The sequence below is a fragment of the Talaromyces marneffei genome, chromosome 7 (genome assembly GCF_009556855.1).
Source record: "Talaromyces marneffei chromosome 7, complete sequence".
NCBI lineage: Eukaryota > Fungi > Ascomycota > Eurotiomycetes > Eurotiales > Trichocomaceae > Talaromyces > Talaromyces marneffei.
Window position 1 is genome coordinate 194,608 of NC_072354.1, and position 23,199 is coordinate 217,806.

The following is a 23,199-nucleotide window of genomic DNA, read 5'->3' on the forward strand; positions in this document are numbered from 1 at the left end:
ACACTCACTTACTTCAGATTCTATTTTACAACAGGCGGAAGCAGAAAACTCCGGGTGTGGGTGGCGGTACACAATAGCTACACAAACCAGGTAGTTCTTATTGGAAGATATTTGCGCTTGCACCACCTACTGGTACCTAAGCTAGAGCGAGCTAGGACAAGAATAATGTCATAATTATCACTTGATTGTTTCATGTTCTCCTCTAAGTTACTGCTACTCCGGCACTCTGAACCTTTTTGTATGTGAAAATCTAACAATTTCGAATGTTACCTTCCTATGTGTTGATTTCTATATTCTCATATTGATATCGCCATGGTCAATTCACTATAATTCACTGGTCATATCTTGTGCATGAATCCAAAAGATCCGAGTCAAATATATTCGCCTTTACCGTGGCCAAATTTGGATTAGGGCTCCTTATTGTGAGGCCTGAATACTCTGAGGAATCATATAATCTATTTTTTCCATAGACAAAACAGCAGTGAAGTGATTGATTATTCACATCTCTACAAAGTATGATATTGATGATGGTAAATATTTAATGCACCTTTTGAGAGAACTCAACAGCTCTTCATGCGCCTGATCAGCCCTGAAAATGTTCTTGCTTCAAAAGGCCTAGCTCTTAAAGCTATCTCACTTGACGAGAAATTTGATATGGAATAGAAGAAAACAAAATGGAAAGTCTTCTCAAGGTATCTAATAGTCTCAGGCTTTATCTCTATCAGGGTTACCATTGTTACAGGGGGGAAAGAATATTACAAAGAGCCTCAACAACCCTAATAGATCGTAATCTATATCAATCGATGCCTTACTTCGTATTATCGGGCGAATTTAATATAACGGGGCGTTGCTTCCCAGCCAAAATTCAAATAATCCCGACTCCACCCGGAGAGACCGATTCAACGAAGACAAAAACATGTTTGTTGTTTGAAGCAGCAGACATGTTGCGGCCTGCTGTGTTATTTGGCACAGGACAGACAGATTTCGAACACGTCATCAATAAATATATTCAATAAGGGCAGGTGCATTACTCGTCTCTCACCTAAGGTCGTCGTGATTAATATATGGATGGACAACGCTTATTGGAGAGGAAGGTATTTCCGTATACATACATCCTCCAAAGCAAGGCGTAACTAGGTCGAGTACTGAATCTGCCGATACGTACGTGTATGTTCATGAAAGGGAACCAATATAGATCAAAAACGAATCGACCTTTCTGTAACAAACAGAACCTAGCCCCAAGAAATCACCAGTAAAGATCTGATCTTTTTTACTCTCGCACACACAAACGAACCCAGTATGCGCTTAGTTCGGTATAGAAGGATGCAACATTATACAAATATCTGGAGGTGAAAAAAACAAGAACCTATTATGATGTACCCGGTAATATTGTTTCGCTCAGTCCAACATGCTATTAAGAAATTTATGTGGAACGCAGATGCTTTGACTCATGCAAGTGCTACAATGATAAGCTGCATACGCAGCTAATAATCTATCCCTGATATATGTAGCGGTAGCACAGAAAACGTTAGTCTATGGTGTTCTCTGGGTTGCCGTGTTACGGAGTACCATGTCAACACGATGTTAACCCAATTCAAGGATGTCTCTAAAGGAGTCTGGGGAGCATATAGGATGCAGATCGACTCCAAATTTGGTCATCAAGAGCGCCATACATGGAATGATCTTTATCAACGACTCAGGAGACTAGTACAATAGGTATACTTACATATTTCGTTGTGGAACTACGTGTTTCCATTGCATTTGGGTACCGGGAAGAGGGTAGCACAGCAAGGGATAGAGGCAAAACCACATGGATATCACGCCTTTCCATGCTATTAATTTAGGTACTTACATACCACAAGGATGTTTTTCCTCCCTAGGCCTTCCCTCGCATTTCGCGCTTGGTTAAAAAGGGTTAGCTCAAATTAACATTTTTTCACTTTTCGTGCGTCTCCTTGAACGTAGATACCTCAGACGAGGAAGGCAGAGAGTGGCAATTGACATACTTTTAATCGATGGCAACATGTCCGAAATTCCCGTTAACGTTCTATTGGATGATAGTAAGTAGGTCTGAATGGCTTCAAAGGTTCAACTCAACTAAGTCATATGAGTTTGTATTCATCCTTGTTCATTCGTCCGAGTAAATCATCAGTACCCGATTTATTACCATCAACTAACCAATACTGATAGAGTTATATGCCCCAACATTTCAGCCTCATCCGAAAGCAACCGAGTACGGACTAGACTCAGTGGATACTGCATTCGTGCCCAATGAAGGAACCTACTTAAGACGCTACGATTCGCGGCCATCCATTCCGATCCAAAACCTGGTAATAACATGACGACATCTGGGCAGATTATTCGGGTTGATTGTACTAAGATTGGGTACAGGCGAAGAAGAAATATGCATATCTATGGCAGTGCGTGAGTGGGTTTATCCATTCAGATCTCAGACGGCTGGCAGTCCATCGACGTGTTTGACTGACGATGTCGAAATCATAGTGTAGCTGCGGTCACCCAGGCATCAACATCATGAACGATCGGTGTCCAAGATGCGCTACCCCAAGATGTGCCTATTGCAAGACGGTAAAAGTTCAAGTCAGGTAGAACAACATTCGACTACGTTGAGGATATCCCGGTGACATGGTCACGGACATGATACAAGATCAATGGTGCCGATCCAAAACCTATGGGTTGTTTCAAGGCACCAAACCAGCGGGACTTTGATTTCCACGTGTATAACACTTGTTCTGTATTACCGACTGCATGTGGTAATATCAATGTTGCCTTCCAGGGCATTCTCTCTGTTCCGCTGTTGGCAAAAATGTATGAATAGATGAGAGCAATGATAATACTGACATGGTGCACCATTTCCTAACATGGCTTATTTCTTGTTCTTTGTGATTAACGTTCCTTTTTCAATCAATCTGGCTGCCAAAGCCATTTCAATACTGAGAGCCTGTCCAATCACAATTGTATCATTGCTTCGGTGCAACTCGGTATCGAGTTCCTTTTTGGAGATAATGGACTCTATACCGAGAACATATCCTCCTAAACGGTGGAATCCAGAATTTCTGACAGACCGAAAGTTCAAGGAAGAGACACCTTATGTTAAACTCAAAAATGATATTCGATCAGTATTTGGTGACATCGAAAACTTCATGCAGGATTCAGAAGAATCGCTCCCGTCGGATCAGGTTGATGAGGTGATTGAATTCTGCCATGGTGTTTGCTCAGATGACTTGCGGTCAGGTGTTGCGGCTGGTGGACGATATCAACGTTCATGGCTGGATGACAGAGGATATTCGCATGAGACGGGCAGTGGACTTTCTAGGAGATATACCGGAAATTCGTTGACACCGTCCCAACTGTACCAAATCTTGCAGGCTCGGGTAAGAAACACATCTTGGTCAATATTCTCACAAACTGGGATGGGTCATGGGTTAGAATACTGACTCACAATGATACTAGCGATATGATAATGCCGTCATGCCAGATGCGGATAGACGCTTAATGTAAGCCCTAGATTGCTTCTTCTGAGAATAACTGACTAAAACCTACAGATACATCACGAAAATGAGTCCGCATTACGTTTTGGCGATCACCGAAACAGCTCCATGGCATGAGGTCGAGTCATTAAGGGATGCTCTGTGGAAACATTTGGCATCCCAAATGTCCATAAAAGTCATTCTAGTAAGTTTGAGTTTAGTCAACATGTTTCGGAGATTTAAGAATTTCATCCTCATGGACTAATGCTGGTTCACCGTTCAGCCTCAGAACTTCCCCATATTTCATCTGGAATTTCATCTACCGTACCTTTCACTGCGACAAGCTCCACCAGAGCCCCATTCTCCTGAAGCAAACAACGGCAGAGCCTGGACCGACTTGTCGTTCCTGGAACCTGAGAAGGGCAAGTTACAACATCGTGGTGTCTTTGAAGCCCAGATCTCCTTTGTCATTGTAGGGTCAGACAATTACCGGTGGGACGGATATTGTTTTGCCTTCGACGACGAGGAAGAGTTGCTCGATGACGACTCTGACGCAGTTCGCATGGATCCCATCTCTTGGAATGGAAAGAGCTGTACATATAATGCGAATCACCCAATTTGGGATCCAAGAAAATATTTTCTCGCGGTTTTTGAGAGCCGAATGACTCAGGTTTTAGCCGAGTTCGAATGCCTTATTCGAATGATAGCAAAAAACATCAAGCAATATGTAGGAGAAACCCTTTGAATTCTTTCCTAAACCCCGGAATCCAGTCCTCAATGCTAAAATCTTGATATCCAGGAAAATTCCCTCCTTCTTACTTTGTCACGACAGCCGCGAAACCACACCCGAGACGCAAAGGAAGATTTCGAAAGGGTTCATCTCACAATGCGCCTTCTGCGTCGATTAATGGATATATTATCAGAATATACCGATGCTTGGGAGACCTTTAGTGGTTATGAAGGAGATCTTGGTTACTTTTCTGACATCGTGGCCGCTGGGGATCACTCATCTGAACAAGCTCGCCATTCGATTGAGGTCATCAGGCACGCCTTCGTTGGACTACAGCGGCGCAGACGAGAGTTGAGTCGACTGGAAGACTGGTGTAAAAACTCAGCCCAAATAGTAAGCCAAATCCCAGTCTTGCATACTTAGTTCAGCCATATTTGGCTCTCAAGGGCTCGAGCTAACGGACCAAGCTCCAACTGCAGTTAACGCTCGCGGGGAGTAACTCGGCACGGAATAACGAGATTGTCACAGGACTTACAGCTTCGGTTCGTTTTTTACGCCAACAAAATGTTTGATTGATACATCCCTGATTAACATTCCGAATTCAGTTTGTCAATCCCATCGCCGTCGCTGCAGCACTCTTTTCAATGCCGGAAACAGTAAAGCTCAACCCCAAATCATTTGTTGTTGCCATTGTTGTCAGTATGGTCTTGATGAGGCTGCTCATCTATATTCCTGGATTTTTCGGATGGTGGCCTGCGATCAACGCAAGGATAAGGACCGCCCAATGGGATGGACGGGCATCTAAGAATATTGCAACCACACAGACGCGGCGTGGCACAGACGAGGCGACGTATGATGTGGAAATGCACCCCCGCGATAACAATACATGTAATGTAGACTTGTGAGAATTTATGGATACCCAAGCTGTCTGTGTACTGTACGATTCAACCTATTTGAGACTAGTATTTCTGTCATTGCCATTGTGATATGGATGTGTCAGGCTTCAATCATCGCATGGCATTTGTCCTGTTCCAGTACTTACGTAGCAGAGATGACTAGCTAATCGTATGCAGTCTAAGCTCATTGGCCTTGCGTATCAATAGAGCTATATAGAATACAGTTCAGGAATTAGCATTCATAGTGAGTGCCACGGTAACTCATGTCATGTCGACGAACCCAGTCCAATCCCCGTCAACCACGAAGCTTGCTGCCCAAAGCCACCCACAACTTCAGACTAGTTTACGACATTAATGAGACCTCTCAACTCTGAAATACTTAATATACTGAAATGTCTCTGATTAATGAGCTCAGCAAGTTTGACATTATGGGCTCTTGTCAGGCGTCGAGTATACAGACTATTTGCGCCAGAATAAGTCCACCATGACTACCTCTACCGTCACGGACCTTGAGGCTGTGCTTGAGCAGCTGGGAGTCAAAGTTCCCATCCGTCAGTTTTCTTCAGCAGACGTACTGAAACGGCCGTTGGATATCGGTCGCTCGTACTTAGCAGACATCTTCTGTAGGCTTATCGAATGCGATCCAGAGGTCGCTTACAGGTCGATCCATTGGCCCAACGATATTTTCAATGGAGACTTGGCAGTTATATTACCAAAGCTCAGCCATGGTGCTGACTCCAACGCTGTGGGATTTGACCTAAGGAATAAGGTATTGGGAACTATTGATTTCTCCGCGCCCAATGTCTGATAGGTTCGTTGATAGTTTCCCGAAAATTCGCTTTTCATGCTTCCTTTCCAGGATGGCGTCCATCTTCGAATAATGTTCAGTCCCAAGACTCTTCCGCGCCTCTTGCTTCCTTACATGAATGATCGCCAGAACTCTTATGGGAGATATGAATCTCTTGGACTTCACGGACCCTCTTCCCTAGAAGCCGGGCGCAAGAAACTGTTGATTGAGTTCTCATCCCCTAACATCGCTAGTGAGTTTCAGGCCAGGCATCTCCGGAGTACCATTCTTGGTGCTTATATTGCCAATCAATATGAAAATATGGGCTGGGATGTCACTCGCCTCAACTACCTCGGAGACTGGGGAAAGCCAATGGGACTGTTAGGGGTTGCATGGGAGAAGTTCGGGTCAGAGGAGCTTTTCCAAGCCGACCCGGCTGGACATCTACATGATATCTATCACAAAATCCTAGAGCTGTTTGTTCCCGAACAAGCTGCCAGCAAAAAGATTCGTGATGAAGGAGGAGATCCGGCCAGCATTGAAGGCCAGGGAGTCTTTGCAGAGCGGAACGCCTTTTTCAAGAGAATGGAGGATGACGATGAGCAAGCAGTTGCGTTATGGAAGCGGGCTCGGGACGTCAACATCAAAAATTACACTGATCTCTACGCGCGATTAAACGTTAGATTTGATGAGTATTCCGGAGAATCCCAAGTAAGACTGGAGACAATGATGGAGGTTGAAGAAATATTGAAGAGCAGAGGTATATCTGAGGAAAGCGCAGGCTCGTGGATGATTGACTTAAAAAAGCATGCAAAAATTTCTGGCACAGCCATCATTCGAGACCGCACAGGAAGCAGCACCTACCTTCTAAGAGATCTCGCAGCCGTCTTGGAACGATCCCGGAAGTATTCTTTCGACAAGATGATATATGTAGTGGCAGCGGACCAGCACACAACACACTTTTCTCGGCTATTCAAGATTCTGGAGCTTATGGACATGTCCGATCTCGCAAACAAATTGCAACATGTTCAATTTAGTAATGTATCCAAGATGTCAGAGAAGTTTGGGAACGACCGCACCTTGGACGAGATTCTTGACCAATTTCAAAAGGCAATGTGTGAGTCGTTCAAGATTCACCCAGAAATGGCTTCTCTCCTTGGCCATAGCGAGGAGTCTATCTTCTCTATTGCGATAAGTGCTCTAGTAGCTGGGGAGCTATCTTCCAAGCGAGCACAGGATAATGCATTTGAAGTTACTCGAATGACTTCCTTTGAACCCGGCACTGGACCGTATCTTCAGTATTGGTATGCAAGGCTGTGCACCATTCTTGATGCATATGAGACTTCCATAAAGCCTTCGGAGGAGGAATTTGATACTCTTTCGGATGAGGATTTTAGTCTTCTTCGCCTCTTAGTTCAATTCCCCGACATCACCCATCTCGCCTATGAATCCTTAGAACCCGCAACGGTAATGGCATATCTCGTCAATTTGGCCGTACAACTGGAGGTTTGCTTTGATGAGTGCGAGAATAATGTCGCCAACAATCTAACCCAGGCCAACCTGTACGAGGCTACACGGAGAGTCATGGAGAGTGGAATGAAGCTTCTTGGAATCATTCCAGGTGAGAGACCAATATTTAAACTCCCCTTTCCGAGGTGTGCTTTATTTTCTTCTATCTGCTAACATCCCACTTTCTACCGAAAGTGCGGGTACCCAGTGAACAATTGGCACCAAATCACGAGTTAGAGAAATTGACATTGTCGGAGGAAAGTGATAGGCCCGAGGAGGCTCAGCCTACCATAGAGGGGATATTGCCAAATGAAGGAACTCCAGTATCCGAGAATGTCCAAACACTAACGGAGACTACGTTGTCCGACTCAATACAAGTACTTGACGAAGTTGAAATATCTGAGAAAGCTCCGGCACTTGATGAACTAGTAGTACCTGACGGCGTTACAGATACCGAGGCACAGTCACGATCAAAGGAGACTCTTACTGGCGATTGCCATGTTCCGGAATCAATTGCGGTCTGCGAGGAATGTACAACACACGACATTATTCCAGTGAGCGAAGAAGTAGGGGTTATTGAAGAGCATCTCCCTGAAGCAACGCACTCATCTGAAGAAGGCATATCGCCGCATGACTGTCCACCCTCCGAAGGGGTGGGCACTCTCGACGAAAGTGTCCCTGAAGAGATCCATATTTCGGAAGAGATAGCACCAGATGCACCTCTGGCATCAGAGGATGTCTCAGATCTCCTTCAAACTGACATGGATAATATATCCGTATCGCAGGAAATCAAGCCATCTGTGGAAATTCAAGTGGTGTAGCGGAGTATGTCCAGCACCGTTGTGGAATTCGGATTGAAGTAATGATCGGAGTTGATCTTGCAGGTCTTCATATCCTACGTGTAAATTGTCTAATTTCTTTTCTTTACCATTAATTGAGTTTGAGCCAGGGCTGAGACCCCGAGATTGACAGCGATATGAATAGGATTGGGGGCTACAACACTAGCACCAGCCAGCGTAGGGACGCATAAGTCATGATTTACTGCCATTTCGCTTGCCAATACTTGTTAAATTTTTTCACTCTCCCTCTTTCCAATTACATGATAGTGGCTAATCTCACAGCTGCGTACTGGTCGACGGTCACGTAGTCAAAAAATGAAGAAGGGCGACCCGGACAAATCCACCGAGCCGGGGATGAGGTTTGCCGAACTCCGAGTTCATCAAGGCACAGTCGAATAAACTTCCAAACATGTTCTAAGGTTCAAAGCCAATCAGAGTAAATGTGGCATATAGAAGTTAAAAGTCCGTGGGAAACCCTAATCGTGGCTAATGGTATGCATGTGCCCAGAGAAGCTTCCAATGAGCGTTCCACGGCTGGTATACCTAGACATCTTAGAAGCACTAGTAACACAGGTGATCAACAAGGGCCTTTCAACTATATAAGAAGGGTTTTGTGTCAACAGCATTCATGTAGTTTAAAGATAACTATATTCCCTGGAAGAGGCAGATAACGCTCAACATCACTTTTCCCACTCACTTCGAAGCATTTGTTTCGTCTATCGCCAGCATCGCTGCCAACATGTGCGACTTTAGCAAATATGGCATCCCGAGCGACGAATGGCTACGCCTGGCGTCAACACTCCCACCGATGCCCGATATGAGCATGGAGGAGATGAAGAAAGCAACGAATGCGACGAGAGATGTAGCAGCAGAGAACTTGATGAATCAACTCCAACTCGCGAGCAAGGTAGCTATTCAGGATCACTCAATACCCGCGAGAGATGGCTATCAGATAGAGGCTCGCACATATCGATCACTAGCTTCCTCGTCACCTGCAGACGGAAAACTACCCGTCTACATGCATTTTCACAGCGGTGGATTTTTATATGGTTCTCTGCAATCCGAAGATCCACTTTGCTCTATTGTGGCCCTTAGATTAAACATCCTTGTGTTGCACATCAACTATCGTCATACACCAGAATACACGTATCCCACGGCATGGAACGACGCTGAAGATGGCATGATCTGGCTCTGCAAGAATGCGTCCAATATCAATGCCGACCTTGGCCGGATCGTAATCGGCGGGTCTTCAGCTGGCGCCCACTTATCCGCATCATTGACGAGAATACTGGCGACGCAACCAGCCCAATTACAATTATCGCCGCAACCTACGATCTGTGGACAGGTTTTGATGATTCCCTCGCTCGTATTTGGTGATTGTTACGAATCCCAAATGCGTCAGATAAAGGATCCGAGTCTATCATCGTACAATCAATGTGCCGAAGCGAGCTTTCTAGACACAAAGACTAGAAAGATGTTTAATGATGCTTTGAAGGTTGAAAGTCCGGACCCTAACGATAAAAGACTGAATCCTGGGCATTTGACAGCAGAGGAAGCAAGCAAAATGCCACCGGCTACGTTTGCTATTGCAGGTTACGACCCGGTTCGGGATGAAGGGTTGTTGTATGCGAAGTTGCTAACTGAACAAGGGTAAGTTAAACTCCTGCAGGAAAGAATTTGTGTAAATTGATGATATAGTGTTCCCACCGATGTCCATGTTTTCAAAGGCTTGCCACATGGCTTTCGCATGATGGGAAACAAGTTATCGGCGAGCGCGGAGTGGGATAAAGTATTACTTAATGGCATTCAATGGGCATTGAGTAAACCAAACAAGGCAGTCGAGTTTGTGATCAAGGAACACTGATTGTTGGTTCGATTCGCTTAATCTAATACATGCAACTTCCGGTATGTACATCGAGCCTGAATTTGGTGTACGCCCAACAGGGCACGCCAGACAATGGTTTAAAAATGTATGACTGAGTTCTCATTTAATGAATAAGTATGTACAAGAAGTGAATGATTCTCCAAGCTCTTTCTCATCCCCAAAGAAAAGCATCCTAGATGCAATGCAACAGTAACGAGCGGATTTCCCCTATTCTGGTTGAACAAATGCACCAGCATCAAGAAATGAAGAGAAGAATTGAACAACTATAACCTTATCAACGAATGTTTCTTTCAAGCAAAATTCTAACGATTGTTTTTTTCTCACACCCCCTTAGGTATTTATTGTCGATGGTGTAAACGAGTGGTCGGCCCAGATGGACAATATTTTCCATATATTTAGCGAGTGTTTGCATGCAACCCCAGTTTCTTTCATCGGCATCGAGATATCGGTAGAAGGGTGCTTACTGGCAGGATGCCCACCAGATGCTCTCCGTAACACAGTGGTATGGGGAAGCGCAAACCGTTGATCCGGTGTAACCTTGACCTCCGCACTGTAGAAGAAAGAATCAGTTAGAACGGACGTTGTGAATTAGGTACAAAGAAAAGGAATAAAGTACTAACCTGACCCCACTGAGCTACTGGAGTACCAGTGGCAGGAGAAGTAGGAGAGGTCGTAGGGGAGGTGCTGGTGGTCGTAGGAGGGGGAGGAGTGGTGCCAGTACCACCGCAAGGAGAGCCAGTTTTCAAGATGCTAGAAGCCTGTTGGGCGTAGGTGCAACCATTAACCATGTTGGCATCGGAGAAAGCAGCGTCCCACATCATGATACCACCCCAGTTGGAGCTGGTGTCGAACGAAGCGACAGTGCTCGCGAGAACACTGGGAGATTGGTAGTAGACAGCACCGCTTTGAGTTCCCGTAGACCCAAGCTCAGAGGCGGGAACACCAAGGAAGAGTTTAGCATGAGCGGAAGGTGTGCCGGAGACGTATGAAACCCAATCATGGTAGTTGAGAGTGTTTGGGTATGAGCAGTAAGGGTTGTTGTAGAACTGGATCCAGAGGTAATCGAACTGAGCAGCGGTAATGATCTGACCCATATTAGGCTCCGGAACAGGGCATTGGGGAGCGCCAGTAATGTAGTAAGTGTGGGCCGAATCGGAGGCAAAGTTGGAGCGGAGTTTAGAGATCATGTACTGGTAGTATTGATTACCGCTGCTGGCTTCAATATCAAAGTCCCAACCGTTAACGAAAACGGATCCGAATGGTCGGGGAATACTGCCACCAGAGGTATTTCCGTAGGCGTCCCAGAGGTGCTGACCGATTGTCTCGGCTTCGGCCTGGGAAGTGAGGGAGTAGGCACCAACGGCACCACCGAGAGAGAGGATAACCTTGACACCGTGGGACTGGCAGGTTGAGATCTGCCTAGCGAGATTGCCACAGTTGCTACCTTGACCGCTGGTGCTAATAGAGCAGTCCTGTCCGATGACACCAGAGGGGATCGTAATGCCATTTCCGTACTCGTAAAGGAAGGCAAGGACAACGATGTCGATACCAGAGCTGGAAGTACAGTAGGTTGAAAGATCGTTGTTCTCGCTGGCTGCGGCGGCGTTCTGGCCCCAGTAAACGACGACTTCACCACCTGGGGCGCGAGCCTTAAGTCTGTGAGGAGCAGCGACGACGGAGCTGGCCAGAAGGCCGAGGCTGATCAAAGCGGTTGAGATCTGCATGGTTATATACTGAGCTGTGCAAGACTGGTGAGTAAGCTGGATAGCTAGGTTAAATATATATATGTACAGTGAATGGTTAATGATAGTCAAAAGAAGGAGTGTAACGATCCGTCGAGGATCTATTCAGCGTCAAACTGAGTGAGGGGATTGTAAGGAGAGACTGGCTCGTGAACCGAGTGAGTGATGGCTGAAGAAGGGAGGAAGAAAAAGGTTGTAAGAGTGGGATAGCAGGTGATACTTATAGTAACATTCGGGGTGAGATGTTGGCTCACATAAACCCTAAAACGCTGGAGCTCTCCTTTCCTGTTTCGGAAACGTTCAGGAGCGGACATCTCGGGAACTGCACGGAGTACTACGAAAGCATGGCACTAGAATGACCACCTGCATACAAATTCGTGCTTACTTTCATCCTCCATAAAACATGGATAGGAATACCCATGTGTTCATGCCGACGGTTACATGTTCAAGTCACTGCTGAGTCCTCCTCGTTAGGCGGCATCAACTGACCCCATGCAGAAAGGGTTACAGTGATACTTACCATGAGGCTGATGGGATACGTATGTACACATCTTTTGTTTCATTGAGGGGGCAATAGTTCGGGATAGGAGAAAAGATAATAAGCACGTTTAATAGTTTAAGCTATGGTATTACGTACGTGCTTTCAAGGCGTGAGTGTTAAAGTTAGATTTTGTGCCACACAGCTACTGTCAGTGATGGTGGAACCAATCAGCAGTTGAGGTCGGCCATCTTATCTAGATCTATCATAAACTGAAGAAAAATTCCGACTTACTGGGCAGTCGACTTCCGTAACCCTAGTCCAAGAAGCTTACCTCGCTGATAAACAGCCAGCCATATCTAACCACATTCATGCGTTCTGCGCAGAAGAAACGGAACAACAGGGATGTGAACATGATTCCTGAATGGAATTTCTTGTCATATTTGTAACGCTCAGGCATCATTAAAAAAAAATTAGAATGCTGACCCCCAGTGCCAGCATCCTGTGGCGGACCCTTGTATCCACAAGCTCATCTAGTCAGGCACGTATCTAACATATGGCATTCATAAAATCTGATTTTGAGGGTGCTGAAGTAAGGATGAAACGCGTGGCACAATTGGTCTCCCGCCGCCGCCATGCGATTCTTCGCTCACGGACATTGGAGAGCTGTGATAATTGCAACGTAGTAGCTACGATAACCGCTAGCCAGTCATCAGCTGAAGCCATGAGAGTAAGGATGACACTAAAATTAAACTCCGTCGGGAGAGCCAGTACCATCATTGTTAGCAATGGCGCCGTAGCAATGTGGCGTCGACCACGGATCTTCCGGTACTTAATGATTGTTTTAAATGAGTGTGGGTGAGGATAGATTGGACGGAATATAGATTGAATGACAGATGAAGCTACACAATTATATGGAGTAAACCCAGATTAATGGGTTCTCACCGCGATTGTGGATGAATTAAGCGAGACTACCAATCCAAGTTAAGTTGGAGGTTTTCGCGGAGTACAATAAATAAAAATAAAAATTGTGAATAACATGAACCGATTGAATGATGTGTCGAATAATGACCCTTGTAGGTACATACCACGCCAGTAGTAGTACCTATCAGCCTGGGCCGGTCTCGAGTTCCCTCGCTTTGTCTAAAATTAATCCCCTGCTGACCCTACAGACTCACAGATCAACACGCCACCTGACTTGGTCCGGTGGACTAAAGTATATAAGCCTGTCACCGTGAAAGGGTTCGGCTTATCTGACTGACGTTTCATCTCCGCTCCAGGTCGCCCCTTGGTCCTGTAGCGTGATTGGTAGAGAGCGGGACGTGTGAAGATTAAACCGCACTGGCTTTTGCATTTTGGCTTCGAAAGATGATCAGATCTAAACCCCATATGCTCTCTTATTGGTTGATTGGAGGGTTGATTGGAGGGTTGATTCGAGATTCTTTCCTGTCATTTTCAACTTCTAGGGCCGATAGAAAGTCTGATAAATGAATGTATGTTTCTCAGTTTTCACAGGTTGTCTGAAATATTCTCATAATTTCAAACCCGGCTTACCTACTCGTAGACAAAATTTCCCGCGCCCCCACTCGTTGGAAGTACCAACCACCTTACTGGGAGAGTAGTCATTAGAAAAATGCTTTAGCGATCAACTATGAAACTTGTACATGTAACTGGAAGATTCCATAAACAGTCCATCATGGCGGTTCTCAATAATGCGTACTACACGCGGTGCCTGTAGGATGATGGCCAGTAGAGGTTGATACGTCGTAGCGAGGATGGAGGACAATAACTGTATACAACGGTGTCTTCTCATATTAATCTCCGTTTTTTAATCTATTTAGTAGGCACGCGACTAAATTTCTTATCCTGCCTTGACCTCCGCAAATCTATCCTGATCGAAAGCAGACATCGTTGCAGGGCACCCTCCCAAGGTCCATGACTCCAGATGCTAGCTGTACGTACAAATCTCGCATCTTGCTGCTTCTTTGTAGCTTCAAGTCTAAATTGGTTAGTTACATCAACTGATATAATTATCTATCCTACATGATTATGCAGTGAAAGAGCCCGTTAATCGGGATTCAGCATAATCATGAGACTAAATACTACCTATTCACTGATCATAATGCAGGTCGGCACTCAACTCCAAGTAGATGTTTCGGGTCATCACATCTAAAATATGCAGGAACCTGCAGCTGAATATAGTAATCTGCAACCCCTGCTCATTCAACCCATGCTCTTCGGAGACCCAAAAACTAACCGTGGGCAAGGTAGCAATATTGAGGTCAAAGGTTACATACTTATCAGATAAGGGCACATATCTCTATCCAGCTACGAGGAAACTAAAATATCCTTATCACGGCTTCGCATCTCATCAACAGTCAGTAATCATATATGCTAGTACTCATTGTCACCATGGCCTGTCCGCTGCCATATATCACATGAAGGCATGGTAGTCACAATGTGGCATCGTGTACCAACATTGCCAAGGTATGGAACATCCTATATGAAGAATATATTCTCTGGGAATTGCAATTGGACAACGCCGTCTTTTTTCTTCAGCAGAGGTAGTCACATAGATTTTTATCTGCTCTCGCAAATTACCCGATGTGGAATGTGATATGCACCTTGGAAACTCTTCATTTGGTCAGTTGTCTCGGGATCTAGATGAATTTGCCATATTGGGACGTGTGACTTCAAAAAGTCTCTGTGGGTGGTACCATAAAGTGACTTTTTAAATCAAGCCGGGCATATTGTTTCTGCCATGGACACATGGCCTGCGTAATCCTACATCAAACTTCTGGGCTGTTCCTTGATTCTGTCAAACACTTGGGAGCTGTGTTACTTGACTTTGAAGTTGAATCCCACGCCCAAAGCGGGGATACATTGTCATATAACTCTCAAACAAAATGCGATAAGAAGTGCCATTAGGTTTTTCTCATTCAAAGCACCTAAATTCGGACGCGTTCGGAGTACTATCTGAAAATGTGTTGCAATTGTTTTGGTAGTCATTCGCTGTTTGAAGGACGATAAACAGTCTATGAGTTTAAATATACAAATACTATCTCGGTAGATGCTTTTGTGATGGGCTTGAATGTAAGTTATGCTCATGAGATGCCTATTGATGCCGGAAAAATATTTAACGTAAGATAAAAAGGCGATTTCCTGCATATTTTCTTCGGGATATTCCGAAGGATCGATGTTTCAATGCTGTTCTAGGAGTTCGTGTAACTACAAATCTTGATAACAACTAGGATGCCCAAGCAAATGAGCTTCCTGATAAGTTTAGGATAAGCAGATTCTATCAAGAAGTCAAACGAAAATCATTGCATCATCTTTCCGGCAGCAGGTATCGTCACCTCGACCTAGGTAGCGACTCTAAAAGTCCTCAAAGGGGGGACTCAACGTTGGATGGCCTCTGGCCGTTTGTTACTTTACATTCCGCATCACTGCGATCGATACTTCAGCCATGATTCTTAAGAAGTGACGACTGTTTAAGCGTTTTATACGCCGTATATGCGATTCTAATCATCATCATCCATTGCATTGTCAGAAAGACACCTTCATAACCACGTCCTCATCACAGAACCCAAACCGTGTATGGGCGTCCGGGTGAATTCTCCTTGTCAGTGCAGTAAGAGAAAGCCAGTCACACGACACATCACCACCATCTTTCAAACAATATCAGGAAGTCTCATTAAGCTCTTTCAATAAGATCTTCGATCGTCTGATCCGGATCAGACCACCGCTTCCATACATACAAAAAGCGATCCGCCAATCAGAGCTTCAGAATATGCAAATCCGAGGGAGCAAGATGGGTCATATGAACCAATCACATGCCATAACCCCGATCTATATCGATCAGGGTTAGGGTTTGAGGGCATTTCATTCGGACTTTAAGCATTCTAAGTGTTGGCTTACAATTGCTGTAATTAATTAGACGTGATGTATTAATAGAGAATCTTGTATTGGAGGAAGCGGCGTTACAAGGCTTATAGCTACTATACCTATGCTTGGGTTGGTGAACTATCGGGCGTGAATGGAGCCTCCATATATATATCAACCCTGAGACCTGGTGTAGCTACCGTACTTAGGTACCCTGAGATAAACCTTCCCAACATTTGAAGTATACGCCTACATGAAAACTTGGAAGTGTTGCTGTAATTTTACCCTGTTGAGTTTTGATAAGCAGATCACAGCACCCCGCGCTATTCTGTTCGTAGAATCTTCGATAATTTGAGGGATCCCAAAGACTTTCGTGAGATGTCTTCCATGAGGCTAGGCACATCGATGGATGAGGGCAAAAACACCATGCTTCAGAATTAGCAGATTATCTAAGTTTATTCGGGCTGAAATAAATGTCGGATTTAATATTTGATTATAGAAAAGCCGATATGACATAGTCAACATGCTATCTTAGTTCTTACATAGTCGATACCTGAAGATGTATGGGTTCAAGTCACAAGTAACCTCCTATGATTTCCCATTTAGTTTGGTTGATATGTAGACACAATCAGCTGAATGTACATACTTGAACTTCTATTAGTAATATCTATTTACTCTGCTGGGGTTTATACAGAGCATTGAGGTTGAAATCTTTTCCATACACAAATGAATACATGCAACGAGAGAAGGTGGTCATAGTAATATCTCTAACAACTTTTGGATAAGCAGTCGTTTGATCATACTCAACCTTAGTAGACGTAGCGGAAGCTACGGTTTTCCTTGTCCGTTAATCCTGACCAGGCTTCCACCATGTAGTCTTCACTCGTTGTGTCAACCATTGGCTCAGCAACATCGCGAGCGTCCCGTCGCTTGTTCTCCCAGATATAATATCCGAAAAGAACCACCGCCATAACTCCAGCTGCGGCTTGAGTAACAAGAACAGCGATTTTGGCAGGATGGTAGTCTGGTGCATCTCTAGCCTGGAATGTTTGGGGTCCAATGATGTTACCGATGGAAAATGAGCCGGCAATGAGTGCACTGCAGAAAGCACGCTTGGTGTATCCGGCACAGTTTGCAGCAGTCCAATGGTAAATGACAGGAAGAGGCGCAACGATCGCATTGACCAGGTAGATACCGATTAGACAACCGGCTTTGTTACTTTTTGGTAGAAACGACATCAAACCACCACCGATGATTCCTGGAATGCTGCACGTGGCGATCCAAGCCCAACGATTCTCTGCTTTGCGGATACCAATGCCAACAACCAGCGTAGAAATAATGCTGACAACGCCACTGGGCATGTTCAGAAGGGCAGCATGTTGAGAGCTAAAACCCATGTTGCGGATGAGGGTTGAGGAGTATGTAGTAACGACGCCGGAAGAGACGGATTGCTTTTTGAACAGTTAGCTGATCTCGAATTCGGTGCAGTAGAAGAACCGCATAGAATAAGACAATTTACGTACCAGAACCACCATCAACGTCAGTAACCAGACCTGTACGTCCAAGATAGCCTCAAAGATCTGTTTGTAGCTAAACTTGTTATTCCAGACCCCGGTCTTGTTCTCACTGACATGTCTCAAAAGCGCCACTTTCTCAACTTCAGTCAAAAAGCTGGCCTTCATTGGAGTATCCGGAATGAAGAAAAACACAACCGTTCCAACGATCGAGGTGAAAATTCCAAGCACAATGAACATGATACGCCACCCGCTGATAGAGGCCCCGTGAACGTGCTGAAAGCCGAAAGAGATCAGACCGCCAATGATTTGAGCGACACCAAGACCAAGGTACCAGAAGCTGAAACGAGGTGCTTGCTCCTGCTTGGTGTAGTATTGGCTGCTTATAATCATGAGAGAAGGACCGATAGTAGCCTCAAACAAACCCAGGAAGACACGAGCTACAACCAGAGTTGTATAGCCTTTGACTCCACCTGTTGCTGCGACAGCGACACCCCAGATGAGGACATTGAAGCCGAGCCATTTCCCGGCTGGGACCTTCTGCAGGAGGAATGCTGTCGTCCTTGTATTAGTATACGGCAGACTCCACATTTTAAGACGACGATGAATTTTTCTTAGACGTACTGTTTGGGACCTCTGCGATCAAGTAGGCGATGAAGAACGATGTGCTGGCATTCGTGAAATCGTTACCGACGAGTTTCAACTCAGCCGATATTCCCATAACAGCAGCATACTTGATATCACATTAGTTCCTCTTTCGCGAGAGTAGTTGCTTCAAGGCTTCAAGGTTACTCACGTTGATAATGACTTTGTCAATGAACTGCAAGAAATAGCACAGAAACATCAATGGCACAATATGCCAGTCAATCTTGGTCCGTAGTGCCTTGAGATCCACGGCATCAACCTCCGCAGCGCTGATGCCACTGTGGTTCTCGAGATACCGCAATGCCTCATCTTGCTTTTCAGACGGTAGATCGTGGGCAGCCACCTCGGGCTGTTTTGACGCTGTATCTGACATGATGAATGTTGGAAGTTCGTGCAAGGGAGATCGAATCAAGAACTGCACGTAATCAAGTACAGAAATTGTCACAGATCGACGGTTGCACGAGAACGACCGGGATTTGAGAAAAAGAAACGAGAAATTAAAACACAAGATTGATGCAAGAAATGAAGATTCAAGGAAAAACAAAGGAAGGACACCCTGTGCTGATCACGAGAAGTGTAGAGCGAATACAACCCAACTTACTTCTTGTGCAACGTTGGGTGATGGGAATTCTGCAGAGAAAAATAAAATTTGGTCACAGTACCATGTCAACCAAATTTAACTAAGGCATAACGGAAACGGCAGATGTATAATTAATATAAATAACGATTACGAAGCCCTAGCTAGCATTCCCTGAGAAGTTCTAGTCTTCTTCCTAGGAGCGATAACCTAACGTCCTGCGCCGTATGAAAGAACGAATAGGATGCGAGTAATTTTCCATACCCCAGTACTAAAAACATCACTAGTTAAAGCATCGTATGATTTGGTAGTACAGACTACGGAGTAGTCTGGATGCAAGTTCGTGGGGCCTTTTGCATACAAACCGAGCTAGTAAGATTGAAGTTGAAGCAACCTACTACGTAGTACGTGTTCGGTTTGTTTCTTTTTCCGTAACAATTAAAGTGTTACTCGATTAAGCTAAGGACAACTACTGCTTCGTCCCATTCCTTTCGGTCACCCAATCGTTTCCAAATGAAGCAATGTGCGGAACAATCCGCGATCAAAAGGCACTAGGATGGGAGGCCTGACAAGGATACCTCGAGATGGACTCACTAACAAGGGAACAAATGACAAAGGCATGGATAGACGACATGAGGCTTGAGAAACAAGGTGAGACATGGGCGTAATACACAATCCAGCCAACGGGCTTTGAGTCCGGAAGCAAAGACGGAAAATAAAAGCAGATCATCTATGCTTGATTAAATTGCCTTTGTTGCTTTTATCCGCTCCACACACTTGATCCGATAGACACTGCACGTCGTACTCGAATCAATCCGCACTTTTGTGGATTGCCAATGGAATTCGAATCTGGTCGTAAACAAGGTTAAGCAGAGAGCACCGAACGAGCCGGAGAAGCGGGTTTTTGAATTTGAACGGCAGTCAATGTCTGGCATGAAGGTCTAATAACAAACTAACGGAAAGTCTGTGATGGACAAAAGAAAATTCCATTCGTAGTTAGTCATCTACAATATTCTCCGCCAACGGTATCCAAATCACCTAAATTAGAGCCAACAAACCTGCTCGAGTATCGTTTGTTATTGGTATTCATCTCATTTCAATTTAGGGAATTCCCATAGATGCCGGAGGATTTCCGAGAAGAGTTAGGAAGCAAAAGAAGGCCAACATTTCTCAGAGCGTCGAAACGGATCGGTTAATAGCGCAAAGTTAATGTAAAACTTTGACTAGTTAGCTGCTCTGTAGCTCGGTTGGGGGCCGGGGCGTCAATAAGGCTTGATCGTTTAGCCTTTTCAGGGTCCTGGAACCACTAGGATGAGGCCGAAACACTATTCTCCCATATTCCGGATCTACTAAGAGGCATTGGAGACCTATCAGGATCATCATCCACAAGGCCATTGTTGGTCAAAAAATGACCAATGGGGACTATGCTCCGAACTAGAAAGACGCTCATGATTTAGCACATGTGCTTAAGTTGTGTAGGTTTGATACGAGGCAAAGATCTGAACGATAACGATTTCCGAAAACCTTGAGCAAGGGGTAATGGCACGCTACTAGGTAGGAAACCCATACACTTATTGCGGCTTGGGGTGCAATTGAGTTTAAGAAAAGACACGAGCAGGAGAAAAAAAGAAAAAGAAAAATACTCCAAGTTCGAAATCCTTCTACTCTCCAAATCCCAATTGTGGTTTAGTTAACGACTAGAAATCAGCCAACAGCCATGCCATGTGCACTGTATTATACACTAGGAAAATAGAGGAGGGGCTTGGAGGCAAGGGGCAAAGCAGCCTTGACCATGTGAATGGTCGGTACGAACAAGGTCGAACAAGGGTCACAAAATACCGAGATTAGTGGCTATACTATGTGTACGCAGTAGCCCGATATTGCTCTAAACCGAACCGTTACGAGGAATCCCAGCTTCAGACGACGAGGGATTAATAATCTCTGACGAAAGAATTTTCTAACCAATGGCATGAAAGGTTGTTGAATTGAGTCAAAGGATTCTGCTGGTATTTTTTCCAGTAAAGTTCGTGATGGAAAGCATTATACATCGCCTGGGGTCTTTCAGTTCCTCTTTGCTGTTTAAACTCAAACAATTCAGATGTGTAAGCGCACTCTGAAGTTATTGAGGGATGACAGTTTTTCCCAAATGCGGGCCTCGCATCGGTTAAGAGCTGTAATAAGTTCCATAATAGGATTGTCTGCTTCTAAATTGTCCACATTAAGCCGCGATTTTACCAATACAGTACTTTACAGGGGGAGTGTGGATGCGGATTGGGTCATGCAACCCTGACAAGTAATGACAAGTAAGGCGAGATCAGTCCAAAATAAGGAAAGGACAGGCATGCACTGTTGTAGTATAATACCATGCCACTGCATTTCTTCCATCTAACATTCTAGAAACAGATCCAATATTGACATCGTGGTTTATGAGCCTTTGATCGACTGTCAAGATGGGCTGGGTATACAATGCCTCTCCGGAGGTCGAATCCACGTCGAACTACCCAGCCATCATTGCTGTGTGTATTGTTTTGACGTTGCTGATGACATTAACTGTCTCAACTCGTATCGCCGTACGTTGGCGACAGCATCGAACTGGCCTCGATGACTATATCATGGCAGTTGCAATGGTTAGTACGGACTTTGGAATTGAGGATATCGGTCTACATTTAGACTGTGGATGCTAACTGTCTCTCCTAGGTATTCAGTATAATTTACGCCACGCTCTGCATTGTCCGTATGTAAAATCCATCGTCAACTCCCAAAAATCTATCGATAGCCCTAACCATTCACAAAGAAACAAGGTACGGGTTAGGCTTACCTATCACCGCTCGACCTAAGCAAAATCTGCACACATACACCAGGGTATGAAGATCAAAATGACCTATGGGGAGAAATGATAATAATGATCTGACACAGGTGAACTTCGCTGGTCGTCCATTTTACCAATTTGGCATCGGTCTCTTCAAACTTGCTCTCTGTGTCAGTTATCTACGTTTGTTGTCCGGTACATCGAAGAAACTGTATAGGATTATCATCATCACGATCGCCGCCATCTCAACACTCGGCCATTTTGCTTGGAGTTTGGTTCTTATCTTCAATTGCAATCCTGTATGATTGACTACTGCCACCTTTTTCACCTCTGAAAGATGCATACTTATAACAGCGTATTTCTAGGTCAGCAAATCATGGACCCCATCTCAAGCAGGAACGTGTCTTCCATTCGGACCTGTCAACTACGGTATGGCTGGATTTTCGATCGCTTGCGACATTATAACCATCCTTTTGCCCATTCCGATGCTTCTGGATTTGAAAGTTAGACCGGCACAGAGAGCGGGTATCATTGCTCTTTTCTCGCTTGGACTTTTCACTACGGTCTGCTCTATTCTACGAATGACTCAAATCAGAGTGATCGCATATGGAAACGGAAATTCAACATTGCTTGTGCTTTGGGGAACAATCGAGTTCAACGTTGGGGTAAGGAAAAAACACTGATATTATTTCTTCCAAAACTAAACATGTGCTAATCCATTCTTCGCGAGTAAACAGAATATAATTACCTCCGTGCCATACTTGGCTCCTCTCTTTAGACGCTGGGTGTCCGACTTTGGATACCGCATTGGATACGGCAGTCGATCACACACAGTCCGTACCACTGAGAACTATATACTGAAAAGCTACGGAAAGAATAGCATAAAGTCTAGCGTCAATCACGATCCTACCTCCACCGTGTCGAAACGGACCGTCATACGCACTCCAAGCGAAGAACTGATCTTGGGAGTAGGCGATGAACCCGGTCCTCGAGAAATTATGCGGACAACGGAATATAAGGTTGTGGTGGACGAGGAGAAAAAGATCAAAGACTATAGTAATTGAGACTATTCGCTCTTCCGAAACTGAGTTTGTACTTCTACACATTTTCCAAGTGGATTATTTTCTTTTGTTGCTTCCAGGTTGTGGCACTTGGGTTTCTTGTTAACGTTCGGTATTGTAACTACTAGTAGATAGATGGCACGAGCCGGCTTTCAAAAGCCGTGAATTATTACTGTTGTCTTGATCTCTGTTCGGATGATTGAAACATGTATTCATTATCAAATATAATTATCATAGCTAGTATGAGCGGGCCTGATGATCAGTTACCAAGCTTCGGTCCTTCAAGGAGGGGTAGTGTTAGTTACTCCATAGAACTTACGTACGTAGTACTTTACTACAGCTTCATACGGAGTACAC

General features: G+C 44.8%; 6 protein-coding genes across 6 annotated transcripts; 4 read left to right on the forward strand and 2 right to left on the reverse strand.

Annotated features, from left to right (window-relative positions):
- Nucleotides 1–2,023: 2,023 nt before the first annotated feature.
- EYB26_008713 (uncharacterized protein) lies at nucleotides 2,024–5,123 on the forward strand (the record flags this gene model as incomplete). Its single annotated transcript, XM_054267964.1, has 11 exons — nucleotides 2,024–2,060; nucleotides 2,191–2,330; nucleotides 2,392–2,424; nucleotides 2,503–2,586; nucleotides 3,090–3,392; nucleotides 3,472–3,515; nucleotides 3,564–3,693; nucleotides 3,772–4,215; nucleotides 4,288–4,611; nucleotides 4,686–4,760; nucleotides 4,824–5,123. The coding sequence occupies 11 exons, from the start codon at nucleotides 2,024–2,026 to the stop codon at nucleotides 5,121–5,123; spliced, it is 1,914 nt and encodes a 637-aa protein (XP_054123939.1).
- A 475-nt stretch (nucleotides 5,124–5,598) lies between these two features.
- EYB26_008714 (uncharacterized protein) lies at nucleotides 5,599–8,231 on the forward strand (the record flags this gene model as incomplete). Its single annotated transcript, XM_054267965.1, has 3 exons — nucleotides 5,599–5,883; nucleotides 5,938–7,522; nucleotides 7,606–8,231. The coding sequence occupies 3 exons, from the start codon at nucleotides 5,599–5,601 to the stop codon at nucleotides 8,229–8,231; spliced, it is 2,496 nt and encodes an 831-aa protein (XP_054123940.1).
- A 757-nt stretch (nucleotides 8,232–8,988) lies between these two features.
- EYB26_008715 (uncharacterized protein) lies at nucleotides 8,989–10,113 on the forward strand (the record flags this gene model as incomplete). The annotated part of the gene is made up of 2 exons (XM_054267966.1): nucleotides 8,989–9,899; nucleotides 9,948–10,113. 2 exons carry the CDS (start codon nucleotides 8,989–8,991, stop codon nucleotides 10,111–10,113), a joined length of 1,077 nt encoding a protein of 358 aa, XP_054123941.1.
- A 481-nt stretch (nucleotides 10,114–10,594) lies between these two features.
- On the reverse strand, nucleotides 10,595–11,858 carry EYB26_008716 (uncharacterized protein; the record flags this gene model as incomplete). Its single annotated transcript, XM_054267967.1, has 2 exons — nucleotides 10,595–10,684; nucleotides 10,755–11,858. 2 exons carry the CDS (start codon nucleotides 11,856–11,858, stop codon nucleotides 10,595–10,597), a joined length of 1,194 nt encoding a protein of 397 aa, XP_054123942.1.
- A 5,187-nt stretch (nucleotides 11,859–17,045) lies between these two features.
- Nucleotides 17,046–18,768, reverse strand: EYB26_008717 (uncharacterized protein; the record flags this gene model as incomplete). The annotated part of the gene is made up of 4 exons (XM_054267968.1): nucleotides 17,046–17,687; nucleotides 17,760–18,304; nucleotides 18,375–18,483; nucleotides 18,547–18,768. 4 exons carry the CDS (start codon nucleotides 18,766–18,768, stop codon nucleotides 17,046–17,048), a joined length of 1,518 nt encoding a protein of 505 aa, XP_054123943.1.
- A 2,654-nt stretch (nucleotides 18,769–21,422) lies between these two features.
- On the forward strand, nucleotides 21,423–22,845 carry EYB26_008718 (uncharacterized protein; the record flags this gene model as incomplete). The annotated part of the gene is made up of 6 exons (XM_054267969.1): nucleotides 21,423–21,599; nucleotides 21,670–21,706; nucleotides 21,767–21,834; nucleotides 21,889–22,080; nucleotides 22,147–22,446; nucleotides 22,519–22,845. 6 exons carry the CDS (start codon nucleotides 21,423–21,425, stop codon nucleotides 22,843–22,845), a joined length of 1,101 nt encoding a protein of 366 aa, XP_054123944.1.
- Between the last annotated feature and the right edge of the window lie 354 nt (nucleotides 22,846–23,199).